At 41.3% G+C, this 19,950-nt stretch overlaps 1 protein-coding gene and 1 long non-coding RNA gene across 3 annotated transcripts; one reads left to right on the top strand and one right to left on the bottom strand.

The window, feature by feature from the left end:
- The first annotated feature begins 1,118 nt into the window (after positions 1-1,118).
- Positions 1,119-19,207, top strand: LOC135336424 (hepatocyte growth factor receptor-like). Of its 2 annotated transcripts, XM_064532206.1 has the most exons (29): positions 1,119-1,234; positions 1,303-1,429; positions 5,806-5,949; positions 6,084-6,296; positions 6,438-6,578; positions 6,761-6,982; positions 8,893-9,075; positions 9,146-9,319; positions 9,466-9,693; positions 12,662-12,835; positions 13,032-13,102; positions 13,156-13,254; positions 13,392-13,506; positions 13,586-13,774; positions 14,218-14,620; positions 14,666-14,927; positions 15,518-15,754; positions 15,809-15,958; positions 16,002-16,252; positions 16,316-16,356; positions 16,416-16,508; positions 16,562-16,645; positions 16,826-17,043; positions 17,234-17,346; positions 17,677-17,842; positions 18,017-18,159; positions 18,366-18,523; positions 18,612-18,710; positions 18,947-19,207. In XM_064532206.1, the coding sequence occupies exons 2-29, from the start codon at positions 1,348-1,350 to the stop codon at positions 19,039-19,041; spliced, it is 4,548 nt and encodes a 1,515-aa protein (XP_064388276.1). In that variant the 5' UTR covers positions 1,119-1,234; positions 1,303-1,347; the 3' UTR covers positions 19,042-19,207. The 2 variants fall into 2 exon arrangements, with proteins under 2 accessions (XP_064388276.1, XP_064388277.1); XM_064532207.1 differs by lacking the exons at positions 1,119-1,234; positions 1,303-1,429; positions 5,806-5,949; positions 6,084-6,296; positions 6,438-6,578 and having other exon boundaries at positions 6,946-7,083.
- On the bottom strand, positions 10,315-11,142 carry LOC135336666 (uncharacterized). Its single transcript, XR_010394887.1, has 2 exons — positions 10,599-11,142; positions 10,315-10,509 (listed from the first exon to the last, which is right to left on the bottom strand). It is a non-coding gene; the product is annotated as an uncharacterized LOC135336666 (long non-coding RNA).
- Positions 19,208-19,950: the final 743 nt, after the last annotated feature.

The following is a 19,950-nucleotide window of genomic DNA, read 5'->3' as shown; positions in this document are numbered from 1 at the left end:
GTACTTGCTTTAGAGCTGCAAACTTTGTTGCCTTTGTTTCAGATTCGATGGTTACTGGGTTCAATGGAAACAGCAAATGATGGGAAGTATCAACTCATGTACATGAATGTGTGCTGGACAGCCCACTTTGCGTACGCGTGTACCTTGGAGACGTGTTTGACTATAATTATAGATGTTGAGGTTTGTTGACCAAACTATAGCCTCGAATCCAGGCCGATTAAAATACGGCCTGGTATCTATTGCATGTGTAATTAATCATAGGCGTGGTCCATACACGCCCATGTACTATTTACTATGAAGCTAGCTAGCTGTGGCCCTCTATGGTGTTGTCGAGAAGGCTTGCACACTAGTCTGAAACCAAAAGAGGCTCTCATTTACCTCTATGATGGTCGGATGGTCGTGATGTTTTGAAATTGGTTTCTGTACAAATGAGAGCTTCTTCTGGCTTCAGACTAGTGTGCAAGCCTTCTCGACAACACCATAGAGGGCCACAGCTAGCTAGCAAGCCTTCTCGACAACGCAATAGAGAGCATATAAGCCACAGTTTCACAGGAGACAAGTATTTGTTAAAATTAATACGGAAAGAAACTAGTAAACAAACTAGTTTACGGTATAATTTTACAAAGGTTTACTATAAAGTATACGAGTCACCCAGATTCTGGGTGACTCAGTTTGCGCATGTGCACTATCACCCATGCAATAGAGACCAGGCCATATTTTAATCGGCCTGGTCTCGCTGAGGCTAACCAAACTACTGCTTTTGAATGCTCATTCAGTGGGATGCCATCGAATGAAGGATTCCAAAACACCGATACATGTTCTTAATAATTTTAACTTACTGTCATTACTTACTTTGGTAACAATGGGAGTCTGTTCATCGTCCATGCACCTGCACCTACATGCACCTTGCTCACTGAAGTCCTGGTACCAATGTACTCGTAGTAAAGTAGAGCTGTGCATGCAGCTCTATCTAGGAGGCATTCAATCAACATCATCCACTACTCCTCCATAATTATGTTGACCTATTGTTGTGCAGTGTCCCAGTTTGCCTTCCTGCACTGACTGCTGAAGAATTCGAGGGGTGTGTTATGGTTAAATTTAACTTCCATTCCTGACATTGAGTGAACACTGAACAAAGCCAATCCCAGATAAGAATTTTATGACACCGCCTATATAAACCGCAATGTGATAGACAGATTCCAAATGAATCAAAGAATCAAGAACTGATCTGAATGTAAGTGAATGTGTCTTTTCAAATTATTTTATGTACATGTATTATTAATGTAAATGTACTATGGCAAGGCTATGCAGCTATAAGACTTACAGATTATATACCTGCACAAGAGAATGAGGATTAATCAGTCATCAGTCTCCAAGATGCTGCTGTTTGCCATCTGTATGCTGGTATTAAGCTCTACACATGCACAAGGTGAGTCTTATCAATACGACAAACAAGATAGCTCCTGGATAATGATTGTGCACGCAGGTGGAGTAATCTCAGTATAAACTAACGAAGGTCCATATATACATTTGTAGTACGTGCAGCCTGGTGCTCAAATACATCAAAGGATAATTATTATGTGTTGCCCACTTGCTTGCATGTAATCGAATGAAGTTGTGTACTACATTACCGATGTCTGCTAATGAATTTAAACACCCACTTTAAACCTACCACACATCCACATCATAATATTATGGTGAAGCCTCACTGTGATACCAGTACGAAGCTCTATTAGTACTTTCATGATTAATATAGAACATTGCAATAGAGTCTCTGCATGATATTAGAAGTATACTTTACATTTTGACCTCTAACGTTAAAGGAAACCGTGTGCCAATATCTGCATGCCATATGCATGACACTATATCATACACAGGAAAAAAATCTAAATTTCCTATACTTTCAGGATAGCGCAACATTTCCTGTTCCTTTATGAATCTTACACATTTCCTGAACTTCTTCATGATTGGTAAAGGAAACTGTACAGGAAACGTTGCACTATCTTTTGTAAGTAGGTTGCAGGACACCTGCTAGCCTCGAGACCAGGCTGATTAAAATACGGCCTGGTCTCTATTGCATGGGTGATAGTGCACATGCGCGAACTGAGTTCCCCAGAATCTGGGGAATTCATTCACGTTAGTAAACCTTTGTAAAATTGTACCATAAACTATAGTTTGTTTACTAGTTTCTTTCGGTATTATTTTTAACAAATACTTGTCTCTTGCTCTATTGTGTTGTACAAAGTCAAAGACTTGCCATATAGTCTTTAAACTCTGTCTCCTGCATGTGAAGCTGTGGCTTACGTTCTCTATTGCGTTGTCAAGAAGGCTTGCACACTATTCTGAAACCAGAAGAGGCTCACATCTACCTCTACGATGGCCCTATATGGTTGCAGTTGGAAGCACAAAGTTAAAGACTTGCCATAGTCTATCAGAAACCCAGTTCAAAACATCACGACCAATCCAACCTTCATAGAAGTAGATGAGAGCCTCTTATGGCTTCGTGTGCAAGCCTTCTCAACACAACACCATAGATAAGGCCACAGCTAGCTAGCTAGCTAATAGTAGGTAGTACATAGGCGTGGACGGCCACGCCTATGATTAATTACAGATACCAGGCCGTATTTTAATCGGCCTGGATTCGAGGCTAGACACCTGCAGGACACCTGATATTTTTCAGGAAATGTGCAGATTTTAAGGGCTGCACTGTAAGCAGCACTGTCACTATAGCAGGAAATTTAAATATTTTCCCTGTGATATAAACTGTGCCAGTATCCAGATATTGGCACAGTAAGGCTGAAGTTACCTAAAGCCCTCGATCCCGCCTGCCCACCAATACCTGTAAAACATACTGTCTTGATATTAACTGTACCGTAATTGATGTAATTACAGCGCCAGAAAAAATTAATTCCACTTCTGAGTGGCGCATCTTTAGAACACAAAAAATTGCGTTCAGCCCAAGCTGGCGCCTAAATTATGGTGGCGCTTATGTTCAACAGCTATAGTATAGAATTTGTAGAGAAAATGGGCGTGGTCTAGCTCAGTTTCACTTGCTAGCTGCACCGTTGAGAGCTGAGTGACTCGTGAACAACATTCATCGACTGTAGTTATGGGTTAGACAACTGTTTAGAAGTGAAAGAAGTCAAAGATGCAGGATGATTGTCTTGATGTCTCAAACAAGCCTTTTTATAAGTGCCAGAAAAAAATAATTCCAGCAACGGTTGGTGCTTTTTTAGGGCCTAAAAAATTATGCTGATGCTGATGTGGCGCTTAAATTATGGTGGCGCTGTAATTACATCAATTACGGTAGTCGGTATTAAGTATATTCAGGACGTCTGGTGCATGCACAGCTATTCACAAGCAGTTACAAAAACTAAAGTCTCTTTGTATTAACTAAATTCGGCCCTGGAAGTTTTGTGGTCAAAATTAATGGCTTCATTTATGCTTTATGTGGTATGCCAGGGGCTTCTACATAGAGCACTGCAGTGCAAACCCTCGGTGTTTAGTGAGTTTACAGTCTCGAGTTAAAGCCGCATGTACATCTAGACCAACGTGCAGGTTCGAGCTTTTTAGCTTTTTAGCTTTTGCTCACTTTTATTCGACAATGAAGCTTCAATATCAAAATCAGCCAAATTAAAAACTACTACCTTGTTGTGTTGAGGCTATCCATGGTACAAACACAGTGCTATCGCATCCAGATGAGTAGACTCAGAATACACAGACAGACAGATAGACAGACAGACAGACAGACAGACAGACAGACAGACAGACAGACAGACAGACAGACAGACAGACAGACAGACAGACTGACTGACTGACTGACTACTAGCCGCGGCGCCACGGGTTAAAAATGCTACCTTTTAGCTGTTTGCATGGAGCCTATCAGCTTTATATGCATCATATGGAAAGGAATGCAACAAATTCGTGCCAGTTGTCACACAGCTCAGTTGTCACATAGCTCACTCGTGCGCACATTGGATATATTGGCTAGATAATATGTACTGGCTAGGCATATAGGCCTCAATCCCCATGCATGCATGTTCTTGCAATTAACCTAGCATTTCAAAGTACATCTATACAGTATTAACTGACATCTGTCATATAATTATAGACATCTATTCCAGTCCAGTCTTCTCTTCTACTGCTTCTTGGCGTTCCTCTTACGCATTTCTTTATTGTAATAAAAAAGGAAAGGGAATCCACTAAACAAACATTTGCAATGTGAAACAGTTGCGAGGATTGGCCAGGAAAGCACCAAAAAGCGTAGAAACAAAGCGAGAGTATATAACTCCAATCCGTTACGTCATAAACAGCTAGTATCAGGAGCAGATGAGGGAATGGAGTGTCTTACCATAGATTGAAGAGAGAGGGATTGGCAACGGAATCGATTCACGTGATTCTTCTACAATGAAGACTGCGTATAGTAGATCTGAAACCATCCGTGTTTCGCCTTTAAAACTCTCGCAAAAACCAGGAAACTTATTGTGTCTATAATGTCAAAGACCCCTCCAACACTTAAACATAATATTATGATGGTGAGTATAGCATTTGGAAAGAAAGAAAATATAACCTTGATTGTTGTGAAGTAGCTAGAGGTACACAGAGCACTTTTTCATGCTTGTGTTCCTATAGCACCTATATATATAATTATGATATAGCTAGGGTTGTGTATGTTATGTGTTACTAAGTATAGTATGCTGTGTCCCAAATGGCCACAAAATGAGGTGAATCGAAGTTGATGTTTAGCAGCAGAACTACTTGTAGACTTTTTACAGACAGCAAAAACAATTCTCATGAATTATTCATGTCCATGCAGACTCCACATTAGAAGTAAGCCTTGATTAAAATCGCGGGGAAAAACAGATGGCACCAGAAGTGTACCCCATTGCCAATCCCTCTCTCTTCAATCTATGGTCTGGCTAAGTAATGCGGATTCTGTATTGTCTAACTTTGCCATATACCGTACAGCGAGACATTTTCGTGAGTTGCAAAATTTTGTGTTTTTCGAGGGCAGGCAGAAAACGCAAAAATAAAGCTGGGATAAACTCCCACACCTGTCCTGTACATCTCAGGAAATTTGGCTTTTTGCCCAATGGTACCCTTCCAGATCCATATACCAGCTTCCGTCTATACCAGTCCTCCATGTCACCAGACTCACCATGCATGGATGGACTGCATATGCCACTGTATATATTACGGAAAATTGTCACAAAACTCACATTCAGTCAACACTTATTGCTGGGTTGCACAAAATGCACAGTCTCAATGATTATTATGTCCCACAAATATAATTATATCCCCCAAAATGCATGTACTGTTTGAACATCGCCCTATTATACCAGCAAAATGTTAAGATTGCCCGAGGAAACCACCAAATAGTGTGAAAAAATTACCTGTTCGAATTCAGAAAAAACTTCTTTGCGAAAAATGTAGATATGCATGAATGCATGACGTTTGTAGTCATGCTCTCGCCAAATTTCTCCATTGTCTAAACCTGGACTCTTGATGAGGCATACCAATCAGAGAATTATCACCATTCAGATAACCAGCCCAATAATGTCGAAAAACAATGTATATGATTACCGTATTCTATATAATAAGTTACAAAAACTGAAGGAGAAGTAGTACTGTACCTCACTCTAACCATGCATGCCAATGTCAAATTAATAGCCAACCCTAACCCGTATCCTGTTTGCGTCTTTTTTGGCCGATATGAGCCAACCCTATTTCCCCCCCATTTTTTCATAAAATGCACTTGTACATTGATAGGTCAGGTATAGGCTTCACTGACTCTCATTCTTACAGTTGCTGTGTTCAGTTTCCAACAAGGAACGTACTCCACAAACGAGTCGGATTCCGAAGCGTTTGTTGTTCAAGTGTCGTTGGAGTATGGTGTCCTCAACAGAACTGTTGAATTGCAGCTGTTAAGTCGGAGTGGATCTGCAATAGGTACGTACTAGATAGTAATGTCTGGTGATGCCAAATAATTCTAAAAGGAAATTTTACTTTAGTTTTGTTGTGGGAAGGCTTAATTAAGTGTGTCATGTTTTGAGACATGCAATCACGCTATTACTCTATCCCAGAGAATCTAGACTACATTGGTATCAACCAGACAGTCGTGTTCAGTCCCGATGGTCCCTCTTCGGTTCCGGTATCAATAACAATTTTGCCAGATGATCTAGTTGAGAGAGATGAGACATTTTCCATCGGCTTGACAACCTCCCAAAAAGACGGTGCCAGTGGGAACATTGTCATTGGAAGAGACGTGGCTCAGATCACCATCGATGACTTAGATAGTAGGTTAATTATCATTACTGCTTAATCTGTAACCTGGTTTGTTCAGTAGATCAAACAAATTAATCTAAAATTACATTATCAATGTAATGTAGTGTAACTATGCTAGCTCTTTTATTTTGACGCTATTTATTTCTTTCCAGCTGCTGTGATTGAGATAGTAGGTATGAACGATGTGGTTCGAGAGGGGGAGGGCAATGCTCGGTTCAATATCAGACTGCTCTCTGGTGAACTAGGGATACCAGTGGATCTAGTGTACTCTACTTACAACATTAACGCTACAGGTACTGGCCGCGCGGTGACATTGTTTTTGCTTAGGTATAATAATTATACTGTGGTGTTTTAATTTGGTATAAGATTGTGGTTATAGCTGTATACATTTCACTCTAGCAACAGTACGTAACTGTTTGTAGATAACTCCACTGCATGTTTAATTTCATTGCTCAATTCACCATCATGCATGCAGGTGGAGAAGATTATGTGGCTGTATTAAATGAGCCAGCCACACTTTCTTCACTATCACCAAGCTTCGAAGGACTCATTGTAGTCAATGACGATAGAGTGTTTGAGGGTGAAATAAATGAGAGGTTTGGAGTGCAGCTGTCTCTGTTGTCTGGAGTTCCTGACAGAGTCATCATCGAAACATCTGTTCTGGAAATTCAGATTGAAGACAATGAACCAAAACCAGGTGTGTAAAGATAGGCATGATTTCCGACCTCCTTCCGTGCCACAGTAGAGGGCCGACTAGAGGCTATCCGTGCGGTAAAAACGCAGTGCTATGGCAACCAAGTGAGTAGGCTCAGATATCACAAACAAACAAATAAACCAACGGACATGACACTATACCTGCTCGCCGCGGCCGTAATAAGTGTATGCATGAAATTAATAATATGCGAGTATGGAAGTAAGGTGGTACGTACGCTAATTAAATATGGCCACTTGAAACTACTAAGTCTCTCTTACCATCTGTGTCCAGTAAGGTGACAGTGGCAGTGCTTATTTCCAGTTTCTTTAGCTGTGAGTGTGACGTTGAATAGTTCGGATGATTCTGGTGTGGTATCTTGTGTGAGCTCAATTGTTAGAGGGACACTCCAAACTCCAGGGAACAGCATTAGGGAATCACTGGTAACAGTGACATCATTGCCATCTGTATGGGAGATATATGCACCATTGATCTGCATGTATACATGTAAACTATACATAATTATAGTTTAATTGAGCAAAGTACCGTATTACTAGAATGTTTTGCAAGCATCAAACATAATAATGCGAACTTTGCGACCGTTGATTACTTCGCAAAAATAAAATCACCAAACCTAGATTGCAAAGGGTCAATTTTTCTAGTCATTCGCAAAGGTTTTTCACAAGCAAAATATTCGAGTATACTGAATACTAAGGGCGTATAAAGAGAAGAGGGCGTGCATGAAACAGCTTGCGAGCAAAAACTAAAAGGGCGGTGGAAAAGTACATGCAGTAATATCTAAAAATAGACTTCTTAGTATTAAAAAATGTTTGTGTGAAGAAGTACATAGTAGCAGATAGTACTATATCCTGTCTGTCTGTGGCTTTGGTTTTTGCTCGTACGTAGGGTACGTTGATTGCATGCCCTTTTTTCTTTTATACGCACGGTATATTTACTGTGCACACTAAACTCATCGTTTATCATCAGCAATGATTCAATATCTAACTAGAGCACTAAAGTGTAAACCCTCGGCTGGTGACATGATTATAAAGAAACCAGAAGACTGATATAATGCAGTGCATATAGTGATGTTGTTATCATCATCATGCATGACTTGCACAGCAACTCAGGAGCAATAAAACTAAACCAGACTGGAGGCATGCTGAAACATTTAAGAACAGGTAGTAGTACTATAAATATATGCACTGTGGATTAGGATCACAGCAAAGAAGCATGGAGTCTCAGAGAAGTATGGCTCCAGGTCCTGCATGGATCCCAGTCAGCTAAAGCAAGCTTTCTGCTTTAGTGACCCTGTTCCAATATTGTTCCTGGTATATACAGCTTTCTACTTTAGTGACCCTGTTCCATTGTTTCTGGACCTGGTACAGGATCAGTTCAGTTATAAGTAACGCATGTACAAGTTCTGTTCAAGCTACATTTTGCTCGCTTTTATTAGACAACGAAGCTTTAACACCGAAAGCTGCCACTATTAGAAGTACTGACTTGTTGTGTGGAGGCTACCCATGCTGTAAACGCAGTGCTAGAGCATCCAGGTAAGCAGACCCAGTCACAAGCTTCTTAGCTTTTGCTCGTTTTTATTTGACAACGAAGATTTAACATGAAATTCTGCCACTATTAAAATTAATAACTTGTTGTATGAAGGCTATCCATGCTGTAAACGCAGTGCTGTGGCATCCAGGTGAGTAGATTCACCTGTCACAAACAAACAAACAAACAAACAAACAAACAAACAAACCAAACGACTACTATAACCCGTGGCCGCCCACGCGCCTCGGGTTAATAAATGTGTATGATCAGTGCATGTTTAGTAACTGTGTGATCTCACCCTGTTCTCTTTATAGTGTCATTTATAGATTTCTTTTCATATCGCTATCATGTTAGTTTTTCATCCACAGTTCCAACTTGTGGACAGTTACCTGAGCTTGTCAATGGAGCTCTATCTTTATCCAGTGGTGTCAATGAAGGAAGTGTGGCAACGTACACCTGTGACACAGGGTTCAATCTGATTGGATCAGCCACTCGTACTTGTACCAGTGATGAAGGATGGACTCCAGCAGTACCAGTCTGTCTCAGAATAAGTAAGTTATATAGCACATCCAGTCTATTCATCTACTGTCACAAACTTGTGCTTACTATATAATATCATAGTCGACTGTGGTCGCCTCCTATCACCCTCCAATGGCAATGTGGCAACACCCTCTGGCACCACAGTCGGTAATGTGGCCCTCTACTCATGTGATAATGGACTGCTTTTAACCGGCCCTTCTGTTCGGGTCTGTGGAAACAATGAACTGTGGACTCCAGACGCACCCACCTGCGAAGGTGAAGATCAATCAAATAAGATAGCTTGAAATTACCTTGTGGTGTATATTGATAAGTTTGGCTAGATTTGCTTCACCAATCTTGATACCATTGCAAGCTAAATGAAATGTGTATCTGAGTTTCATATATAATTATTCATATCATAGAGTATCCGATTGTTTTTTGCCCCGACACGAACGGTATAGTGATATTACCGACGGTAGTTGCACCTATTAACTGCATTGAGGGAGATTTGCGGCTTGTGAATGGTGAAAATGAGCTGGAAGGTCGTGTGGAGGTATGCTTTTATGGAATATGGGGAACGGTTTGTGACGATTCTTGGGACATTCCGGATGCTACAGTTGTGTGCAACCAGTTGGGTCACTCTGTTGAAGGTAAGGAATTATTCGTATTTCAATTGTACTTATTGCCATATAAGAGCCTGACATGATTTGTAGATTTTGATGTTAATTCAGTTTGATCTATTATTTTAACCGAGGCGCCGCGGGTTGTAGCAAGAATATCGAACGTAGGCATACTGTGTATCAGATGTATGCAGAGAGTAACGTGACTTCCTTTATCTGTCATGGGCTTGGAATTTGCACGATAATGACCAATCTAAGTGTGGATGATGTAATACATCTGATGCACAGTATTCCTACGTTCGATACTCTATATTATATACTAGTAGTTGGTCATGTTACCCGAGGCCGTGTCGCGGCCAGCGGGTATAGTAGTCCTTCGGTTTGTTTGTCTGTTTGTGTATTCTGAGTATATACTCACCTGGATGTCATAGCGCTGCGTTTACAGCATGGATAGCCGTCACACAACAAATAATAGTGGCAGATTTTTGATGTTAAAGCTTCATTGTCGAATAAAAGCTAAGAAGCTTAAACTTGCACGTTGGCTGCTGGCTAGCTGCTAGCCTCGACTCCAGCCCCTTGAATAGTGGGCCTGGTATTTACTGTTGGCGCGTGGGTGGACAATTAATTTATTATTTACCGTATTTTATCTCATTGAACGTTAAAACAGTATTTATCTTATTGTGATAAAGAACAGAAAAAAGAAAAAGGAGAGGCTACCTCTCTGTATATACTGTAGACAGAGACAGCTAAGTAAAACATCAGCTCTGTAGATTTATTCATTAACTTGAGGCTCGGATCGGATACACACTCAGGCGACAAATTAATCTCATAAGAAATTAGTTAAACCTGTGGGTAAAAAATAAATGTGGATAAGTACAGTGGCTGTGACGTAAAATAATGTGAGGACTACTTATTGATTTACACAATAGATTTACCATTGAAAGCACTATCTATTAATACACACTCAAGCAACAAGTCCGGATACACACTCAAGCAACAAGTCCCTCGGATCGGATACACACAAGTCCCTCGGATTGTAAACACATTCAGGCCACACAGTTCTCGGATCAGATACCACGTACTTACTCTGTGACCAATTTTCGGCAAATGTCACAACAATACTTCCTTCCAGAGAGAATGGCACTGAACGTCGAACAGACACACCAACACTTTGAAGATGGCTTCACTCAGAGAAACAAGAGGAGAAATCACCATCACAACACTTCTTTCATCACAACACTTCTTTCAGAGAGAGGTGCACTGGTCCTGTCAAGCTTCACATCAATCAAGAAAGGGAGTGTCTGGAAAGCAGATGGACTTGCTCTGGGACTTTCCCACATAAACACCAGCGTACAGACACTTCAACGCCTCCAGCTGCTTGTCTTTCAAGACTAGACCTGGTTTTCCAACACAGGATAACGCGTACGCAAAAGCAGAAGAGAAGGTAGCAGCCATTACACAATTAACTTGGACTAGATTTCTTTTTCAATGACATCATTATAAATGAAACGGATATCAATGTTTTACAACTAAATGTGGAATAAGAATACTGATAAATATACTACAATTTACGATTACCAAGATTCTTGGTAATTCTGGCGCATGCGTAAACAGTGTATACCAGGCCGCCTTTCTCAGCGGCCTGGAATCGAGGCTAGCTAGCTGCCTGCGGCCTTCATTTGAGGCAATTATTAAATTGTTGTTTTGGAAGGCTTCTTTGCTGACTCTTCCAGGCTCCATGCAGGAGCCATACTTTTAAAACTCCCAAGCTCTTTGCTGTGATCCTAGTCCATATATATATAACTCAGTCAATCATACTACTGCAATTATGTATATGTCATCACTCCTCTGGTTTCTAGATCTGTATTATCACGTCACCAGCCGAGGGTTAGCACTTTAGTGCTCTATATATACATTGTAGTTTGTCTGTTTGTGTGTGTATTCTGAGTCTACTCCCATGCATGGATGGCCATAGCTAGTGCATGCTGCATGTGTTTACAGAATTTTACATAGTTAGAGTAAGACGCTCCATCACCTCATCTGCTTCTGACAGAATAGATATCTAATTGTGGGATTTTCATAAAAGCTTATAAAAGGAAGCAAAAGCTAAAGTGCAGTAAAGATACATGTATGCGGCTTTGATTTGAAACAATAAACTATCTAGTCCTTTGCATGCGCACTCTATATGCCACATGCATGGAGCCAGCACTCCCACCCTTGTGGACTGCAACGTGAGCTCCGAGCTGCTACCATACGCATACGATGTTAGGTGCTATTTCAATTGTTGATAAGAGCTAGATCCAGCTCCTGTCTTTTGTTACTTAATCACTTCTAGCAGTAGTATTTATCCTACAGCGTCTCTAAACTGATTTATTTTGCTGCATGTATCCTAGGCCTGTAATAATTATGTTGTCAAAACTGAAGGCACTCTAAAAGCTTCCTTATATAATAGGTGCCCTTCAATATACTAATAATCGTTCCTGTGCATGGGATAATAGGTGCCTCCGCTTAATAATGCCCGTCTACGGTATTTCTTCATAATTATGCATGAAATATGGAACTTTATGCATTCGTAAACCTGACTATAACACCGAGGGTTCTGCACTTTTAGTGCTCTCGTTGTAATTATGAGGGCACAACCCGTGATTTTGCAGTTTAGAAGTGCAGCTACAGATCACTGAATACAGCATGCTTGAGCCGGAGGGATAATTACTCTGAATGAAAGCACCGCGGGTGCTGATGCCTCAGTGGAGGTGTCAAAGCTACGTAACATAAAGATAAAATAGTTAGACACTGATAACTCAAGAACCAAGCATTATTTTGCAAATCCACAAATTCAAAGAAAACATGACTATAGAAGCCTATAATTATATAGAACTCTTACTTGAGCAGCTGTATAGCAGTCTACACACACACAGACACACACACACACACAAACTACCGTATACCTTGCTTGCGCATGCGCACCGAGGTATAATAAATCATTGTGTCTGTGTAGGTGCCGAAGCATTTGGCCGAGCCATGTTCGGGGAGGGGGAGGGGTTTATCCTACTGAACGGTGTGAATTGCACCGGGAATGAGGAGAGACTGGAAAACTGCGGTAGTAGCGACTACGTGGCCCACAACTGTACTCATGGTGAAGATGCTGGAGTGAGGTGTATGGCACTCAGAGGTATGTGAAAAACCATGCATATAGTTTTAATTAGTTCACCGAGTACTACACAGTGAGTTTCGTTTAAAGTGGGTATTTTGAGCATTCCTTCATAATGCCTTACGAAGGAGATAATTTATGATAGCCAGGTCAATCAATCCCCGATTTTTCTTAAATGTGACTTTTGACCCCACTGTCAATTTTTTTCTGTATGAAGGCCTGGTTGTTACTCAACCAGTGAGGTTGCCCCTGGACCTTCGACTGATCACCGAGAACCTCATCGCCCCTGTAAGTCACATGACCCCTGTACTTGATTGTTCCATGGCTTCTATCTCCATCAGACAGATGACTTCGAGTACTTATGTCTTGTGAATGGAGTTAATCTGACAGCTCAGTATGAGAACGAGAACACCATCCTGTGTATAGTGGGCAGTGGGAATGTGAGTGCATGCATGGTGACAATAATGCATGAACTATACAGCACAAAAAATACTGTTTCTGGTGTAGTGTAGTCTAAATGCTAATTACTCTTGCATGCATGCTTGTACGTACTAATTATTCTGTGTATAAATTATAGCTCACACTTTCTGCTGGGGTTGGTAGTTCCCTCGCGGTTGTCATGGTTGTCATGGTGATCTGGCCTGTGAATAATGTCAACAACACACTCAGCAGCACTGTGCCACTAACTGAAGGTACCCTCATCTGTCAACCATGCACTTTACCGGGTCTATTTCACTCCCCCCCCTCCCACACACACACACACACATACAGTGACGTTGTATGATTGTCGTAATTTGGCCAGTGGATGTTTAGAATGTATTGCGGCCGGAATTGGACTAGAGTTCCCATGTGGGTGGTGTGGGGGTAGTTGTGAAGTCATGCAAGAGTGCTCTAATAGTTTCATTACTGAGGGGGACAATTGTCCTGCCCCTGTCATCAACTCATTCACTCCAATGTCTGGTAAGCATGCTTGTTACTGTAACAGTGGAATCCCAATAATTATAAGTATGTACAGACACCATTGTGGAATCTTCAGAGGTGTCCTTCTGAGTTAGAGGTTTTCGATAGTCAATTTCTGCACCTTAGAACGTTTCTACTTCCTAGCTTGGATTTAAAAAAGGCTGCATGGACGAGCTACAGCTAATTTTCGTAGATTGCATATACTTCAGCAAATGTTGCTGCTGAATTCAGTTTGTGCATGGCTGCCCGTTTGGTCTTTGATTATATAAAGCTGATGATCGAAGAAGCTGCTTGTTGTATGGAGTAGATTTAGCCGTTCCGTTAGAGATTGCTTTACATTGTAGTTTGATAATTATGTGCAGTTGTATATAGAGGGTGGTTGCTTCTGGTTCCTAGTGTTATTGTATATCTACGAATCCTGACTTATGCACCTTCCCCTATAGGACCAGTTCAGGGTGGTACAGAAATCACTGTGAACGGCACTGATCTCGGAGTAACCTTCGCCGACATTCAGAGCTCCAATCTTACATTAGGGGGTGTGACCTGCTCTCCTATCAACACTGGCTACAAGATAGGGTGCCAATTTGTCTGTATGACCACCAATTTAAGAACTGAAGGGCCCAAAAACTTCTCTCTAACGATTGGCTCTAGAGAAGCCATCGTAAACGCTGGCTCGTTTACTGCAGTGTATCCTACTGTCAATAGTGTAACGCCGACTTTTGGACCTATGGCCGGGGGGACCATAGTGGCTGTGAGTGGGACTGGACTGGACGTGGGTAACCAGGAGGACACAAGAGTCTCTCTAAACATCAGTGGGTCAAGCTATGTCTGCAATGTATTGTTACGGTAAGTGTCTGTATAAATAGCTGGTGCTCAAACCTTTCCCTGCAGATCTATCCAGTCTCATGAGATTCGTTGCACTACCACAGAAGCAAACTTCACCTCTAATGCAATGCTGGTGGTGAGCATTGATGCTGCCACAATCAGCAATCCTGGACTAGTCTTCAGTTATCTTGACAACCCCAATGTGATTAATGTATTTCCTAGCAACACGATTTCCAGCGGAGGCATCATGCTAACCTTTACTGGACTGAACTTTGATGTGGTACAACAGCCTGTGTTAGAGGTCTACCAGCCATTTGAGGCTCCTCTGGTAAGCCAGCAACTACCATATAATGGGTAGATCAAACTTTTGTGGGTCTAATTCATTTAAAATGTGAATTTTATGACAAAGTTTTCACAGAGAACCGCAATATTGAACTAAACAGGGACTGAAATGTTCGTGGCTTTTTTTGTCCTAAAATTATACGGTATGACTGAATAGATATAATTATATAGCATGAGATCGTGTGTTGTATGCAATACACAGGCACAAGCCTGAGGGGGAGCTGCCTGCATACAAGGATTATTGCAATAATCATGTGTTTTATATCACGACGACCTTTTATCAAATTGTACCTCGAGGCTTATGTTGGATTAAGTGGACTGTACAATTTGATTGGCTGAAACAGTAGTTTAGCATATAATCTACAGGAAGTGGCCAATAAATAAGGAGTGTTGCATGCACAATTATGTCCAAGTTAGATAGACCCTGCATTTTTGTAACCTCCTTGGGTTAGGTTACCTTGGCTAGCGCCTCCGAAGTTACATAGACATATATTCTACTCACTCGTATATATCGCTTTTATCTTGACAACGTGATATAAGATATGTACGTATATAGCTATACTCTCCCCTATACAGAGGAGCAACTGTAGTCTTGGAAATGGTACCATCTGCAGCGCTGTGAACATTACCACTATCACATGCTCCACTCCCAACGTGTCAGGGATCTCCCTGAACTACGCTCTATTGTTTGATGATGTTCCACCCACCACACAAGCGTGCTTTCCCATCAGTGTCCAATCAGATCCCTCCAACTTCAGACTGGAGACCTCTGAAGAGGTCATCACTGGCACAGTGAACTTCCTACGTATTGTGGTATGTTTTATAGTCAGTATACTCACCCTATTGTTATCATGTGTATCCATGCAGGGTGATAATCTTGACTCAGTGGAGACCAGTGAGATACGAGTGACCGTGGGAGGGGAAGAGTGTGTCCTAACACCCAGTGAGAGAAGGAGTGTCATCATCTGTACTGCCCCCTTCAAGCCTCCAGGAGGGGGAAACACATCCATCATAAATGTGAGTGACTAATAAACTGTAATTTGCATCACTGTCCCTTTAGGTGACCGTTGGAAGCAACATCGCTCAAGAACTGCATAAGCGACTGACTTACAAAGTTCCTGTGGCAGCGGTAATTCTTCCTGTGACTGATAGAGTTCCTCTGCAGGAGATTATTATCTCATTAAGTGCAATCATCTTTTTACTGGTCGTGTGTGTACTGATAGTTTTCATCTGCTTGTATCTAAACTACCGAAAAAAGAAGTCAGTGTCAATTAAAATGCACCAACAAAACATGGAGCTCGTGGCTACTGGGTAAATAAAATGGTATGCAGCTGTTCATTATCTCCTATTTACGGTTGTATATATGACTCACAGGAGATATCAAGAGATAGTGGATGGCAATACTGCACTCGTTAGTAAGTTTCATATCACATGTTTATAGTCTCTGTTACATGCAATCTTCACTGATCCACAGAATCAGAACTCAATAAGATTGCTGAGTCCATCCCAGACTCATTCAAAATACCATCCTCAACATTGAAGCTCTCCAGTAATACAATTGGACAAGGTAACAAAGATGTGAATTTCACTGACGTAATTTATGGTGGTTTCTCTATGCAGGTGAATTTGGCATTGTGTACAAGGGCGTCCTGATAGACTGGAACAATGTACCTATGCAGGGAGTGGCCGTGAAGACATTAAAAGGTTACATCCCATTATATAACTTGATGCACCTATTATAGCATATTGTCAGCCGCAACATATATTATGTGTATTATGTTCTTTGTCATTGATTTAGCTAGACCCCTACACAATTTCTGGCTAACTGTTATACTGCATGATGTATTCGTGATGAGTCTGCTAATCATTGTCTACCCTGTATAGGCCTGTTCTCGTTGTCGGATGTTCAGAGCATGGTGTGTGAGGTGAATAAGATGCAAGACCTCCACCATCCTCACGTTATGTCCTTGATCGGGGTCTGCCTCGATGCTGGCCCCGGTATTGCCATAGTGATGCCATATATGGCAAACGGGAGCCTCTTCGACTACCTCAAGAAAGAGAGGGACATCCTTGAGCTGGACGATGACTGTGAGATTGATCAGGTGTGTGGTATATTTTCGAGCTAAGATTATATAGTCTAACTTCTCTGTATATAATTATCTGTGCATGAGCAAAGATAGTTAGAGTATAATTATAGTCTCAAAGTAAGAAGAGGTCGGTGCCATGGGGCCGAAATTTACAGATGACGACACCACCAAATTATTTGATCAGCTGTCGTGCCATTTTCTACAGATTCTGGCAGTGAGGAAACTGCTATTAAAAATGTGCCATCAAATTGCACTGGGAATGGCCTACTTGGCCGAGCAGAAGTTTGTCCATCGAGATCTTGCAGCCAGAAACTGCATGTGAGTTAACGTAATTACTGTATATACAGAGATCTCAATAATTATCATATAATTATACTCGTCCACGTAGGAAGTTGTATTCATTGTGCTTTGTTATTATCCGCATTATTAAAGCTAGTATTTGGTAACCGGGTGATAACATTCCTAGTTTGTTATTGTATACATCACTGCTATTATAAACAGTTTTAGTTTAGATAACTCTCATTGGAACGTAGATGGGATCGATATTGTAACAGCATCACAGTCAATAATACACTCGTTATAATTATAATTATACATAATCGTTTCAGTGTGCTTGCACTTTATAGACATATTAACATAATAATATAGGCTGGACTCGGGAGGGGGTATCAGGGTGGGGGACTTTGGTCTGGCTGAGGACATCTATGCTAGCGGCTACTTCAGACAAAACAACCGAGCCAATGTGAAGGTCCCCTACAAATGGATGGCCTTGGAAAGTCTCAACGATGCCATCTTCACAGAGAAAACTGATGTGGTGAGTATAATTATGATATACCCATGCATACAGCACAATTAAGCTTAATGCAATGCTTTATTTTCTTGTGTCTAACATCATGTAATATAGATGGCTCTTTCTTACACATAACAATTTAAACTCCTGTATTACGTGTATAACCACTCAAATTGTACTCGTTGTCTATGTGCCCAGTGGTCGTATGGTGTGACTGTGTGGGAGATATTCAATGGAGGACGGTGCCCCTACCCTGCCGTAGACCCACTGTCCCTCATCCAGCTGCTGGAGGAAGGGAGGAGACTCGAGAGATCTCTAAACGCAGCCTGTGCCACTGAGATGTGAGTGTACTGAGTTTGTATGTATTGGTATATATAGCACCTGCTGATTTGAGTACTGTTTGCAAGCCTCTCAGGGAAAGGATTGTCATGTGACTTACTACCATTCTACTATAATTAGCCGGCCCTCTTTAACCTGTAATTGCACAAGCCCTTAAGAGAGTTACTTTAGGTTGTGGGTTTTCACTTCCAACTGACCATACACCCAGTTATGTTGTGATGCGTAAGTGTTGGAGGGAGGACCCAGAGGAGAGGCCAACCTTTTCACAACTGTCCTCCATTGTGGAGAGGCTACTGACAGCCATCGCTGACTATACTGAGCTCGGTATGGTTCTAGTAGACACTAGTCAAGAGGAAGAGCAGCTCAGTAAGTCAGTGCATGTATCCTATACCTTATGTACGTGAGCATTTTTATGTGTTGTGGTTTATAATTATGTCGTGTCTGCCCACTAAAGTCCCTCATCACTATGGTAACCTTCCGTCAGCTGACCCTCTAACAACTGAGAAGAGTGCCTACTGCCTCGGGGAGGACAGTCAAGAGAAAGAGAAGCTCAGTAAGTGTGTAGACAGATTCTAATTTGGATGTGCCGTGTATTCCTTATATAATTATACACTATAATCATGACATTGGCTAGAGAAGACTGTTTATAGCTGCATGTATAATTATACCTATAAGGACTAATTAAATGGAGTCTCTGCATGTACATGCATGCATGAATGCTGTATGCTCATTATCCTGGATGCCATATATAATTATATCAACAAACTTGTTCTCATTGCAATTTTGCAGATAATGTGCCCACGATGATGCCCACTGGTGAAGTCCCTCATCACTATGATGACCTTCCATCAGTAACTGAGAACAGTGTTGTGGGAAAGAAATGACTATACCGTGACAACAGACAATTAAATTACTGGCTGTCCTTATTGCAAGTGTTTCAAATTAAATGAAAGCACAGCGGGTGCTGATGCCAAAGCTACATAACATAAAACTACTAATAGCTAGCTTTTATACACTTATAATTATCATGATGAACATTTTTAATTTTGCTGCATGCAATCACAGGGAAACTTAAATAGTGGGTACTGATCGGCCATGATTGTTGTTATAAACGATCGATGCCAAAACTTCTGGTCTAAAATTAATGGCTGCAAGTTAGCAGAGCCTTGCAGCTCTCTATAAGTAAGAATGGGTAAAATGCTGACTCAGCAGGATCGAAGATTTTAAGCGTATTCATGAGATTATTGATGACTAGTAACAAGGACGCCCTTGTTATTAATGGGGTTGTATGGCGCGCCGTGTATTTCAATAACAATGTCTGCATGTACATAGGCATGTCCTGGTGTGAATATACCGAGATAGCATGCACGTGCAATGATCGCCTTATGCAGTGATCATGTCTGCACATGCAACCATTAGTCTCTGCACATGCAGTGATCATGTCTGCACATGCAACCATTAGTCTCTGCGTGTGCAGTGATCATGTCTGCACATGCAACCATTAGTCTCTGCACATGCAGTGATCATGTCTGCACATGCAACCATTAGTCTCTGCGTGTGCAGTGATCATGTCTGCACATGCAACCATTAGTCTCTGTGCTAGGAGGTAACTGGTAACTGGTAACTGGTAACTGCTAGGAGTGTCCTGGTGTGAATATACCGACATAGCATGCACGTGCAATGATCGCCTTATGCAGTGATCATGTCTGCACACTAGGTAACTGAAGTGTACGATTCGTGACAAGAAAATGTTTGATGGAAACTGACAGTGTGTAACAACGTGTACCCTCTAT

Source organism: Halichondria panicea, chromosome 5, assembly GCF_963675165.1.
Source record: "Halichondria panicea chromosome 5, odHalPani1.1, whole genome shotgun sequence".
NCBI lineage: Eukaryota > Metazoa > Porifera > Demospongiae > Suberitida > Halichondriidae > Halichondria > Halichondria panicea.
Note: the sequence above shows the minus strand (reverse complement) of the source record. Positions and strands in the feature narration are given on the sequence as shown.

Coding starts and splice junctions, on each gene's coding strand:
- LOC135336424 (XM_064532206.1), top strand. CDS start 1,348: ATGAGGATTAATCAGTCATCAGTCTCCAAGATGCTGCTGTTTGCCATC. Junction 13,103..13,155: donor CCGAGAACCTCATCGCCCCT/GTAAGTCACATG, acceptor TATCTCCATCAG/ACAGATGACTTCGAGTACTT. Junction 17,044..17,233: donor ATGACTGTGAGATTGATCAG/GTGTGTGGTATA, acceptor CATTTTCTACAG/ATTCTGGCAGTGAGGAAACT.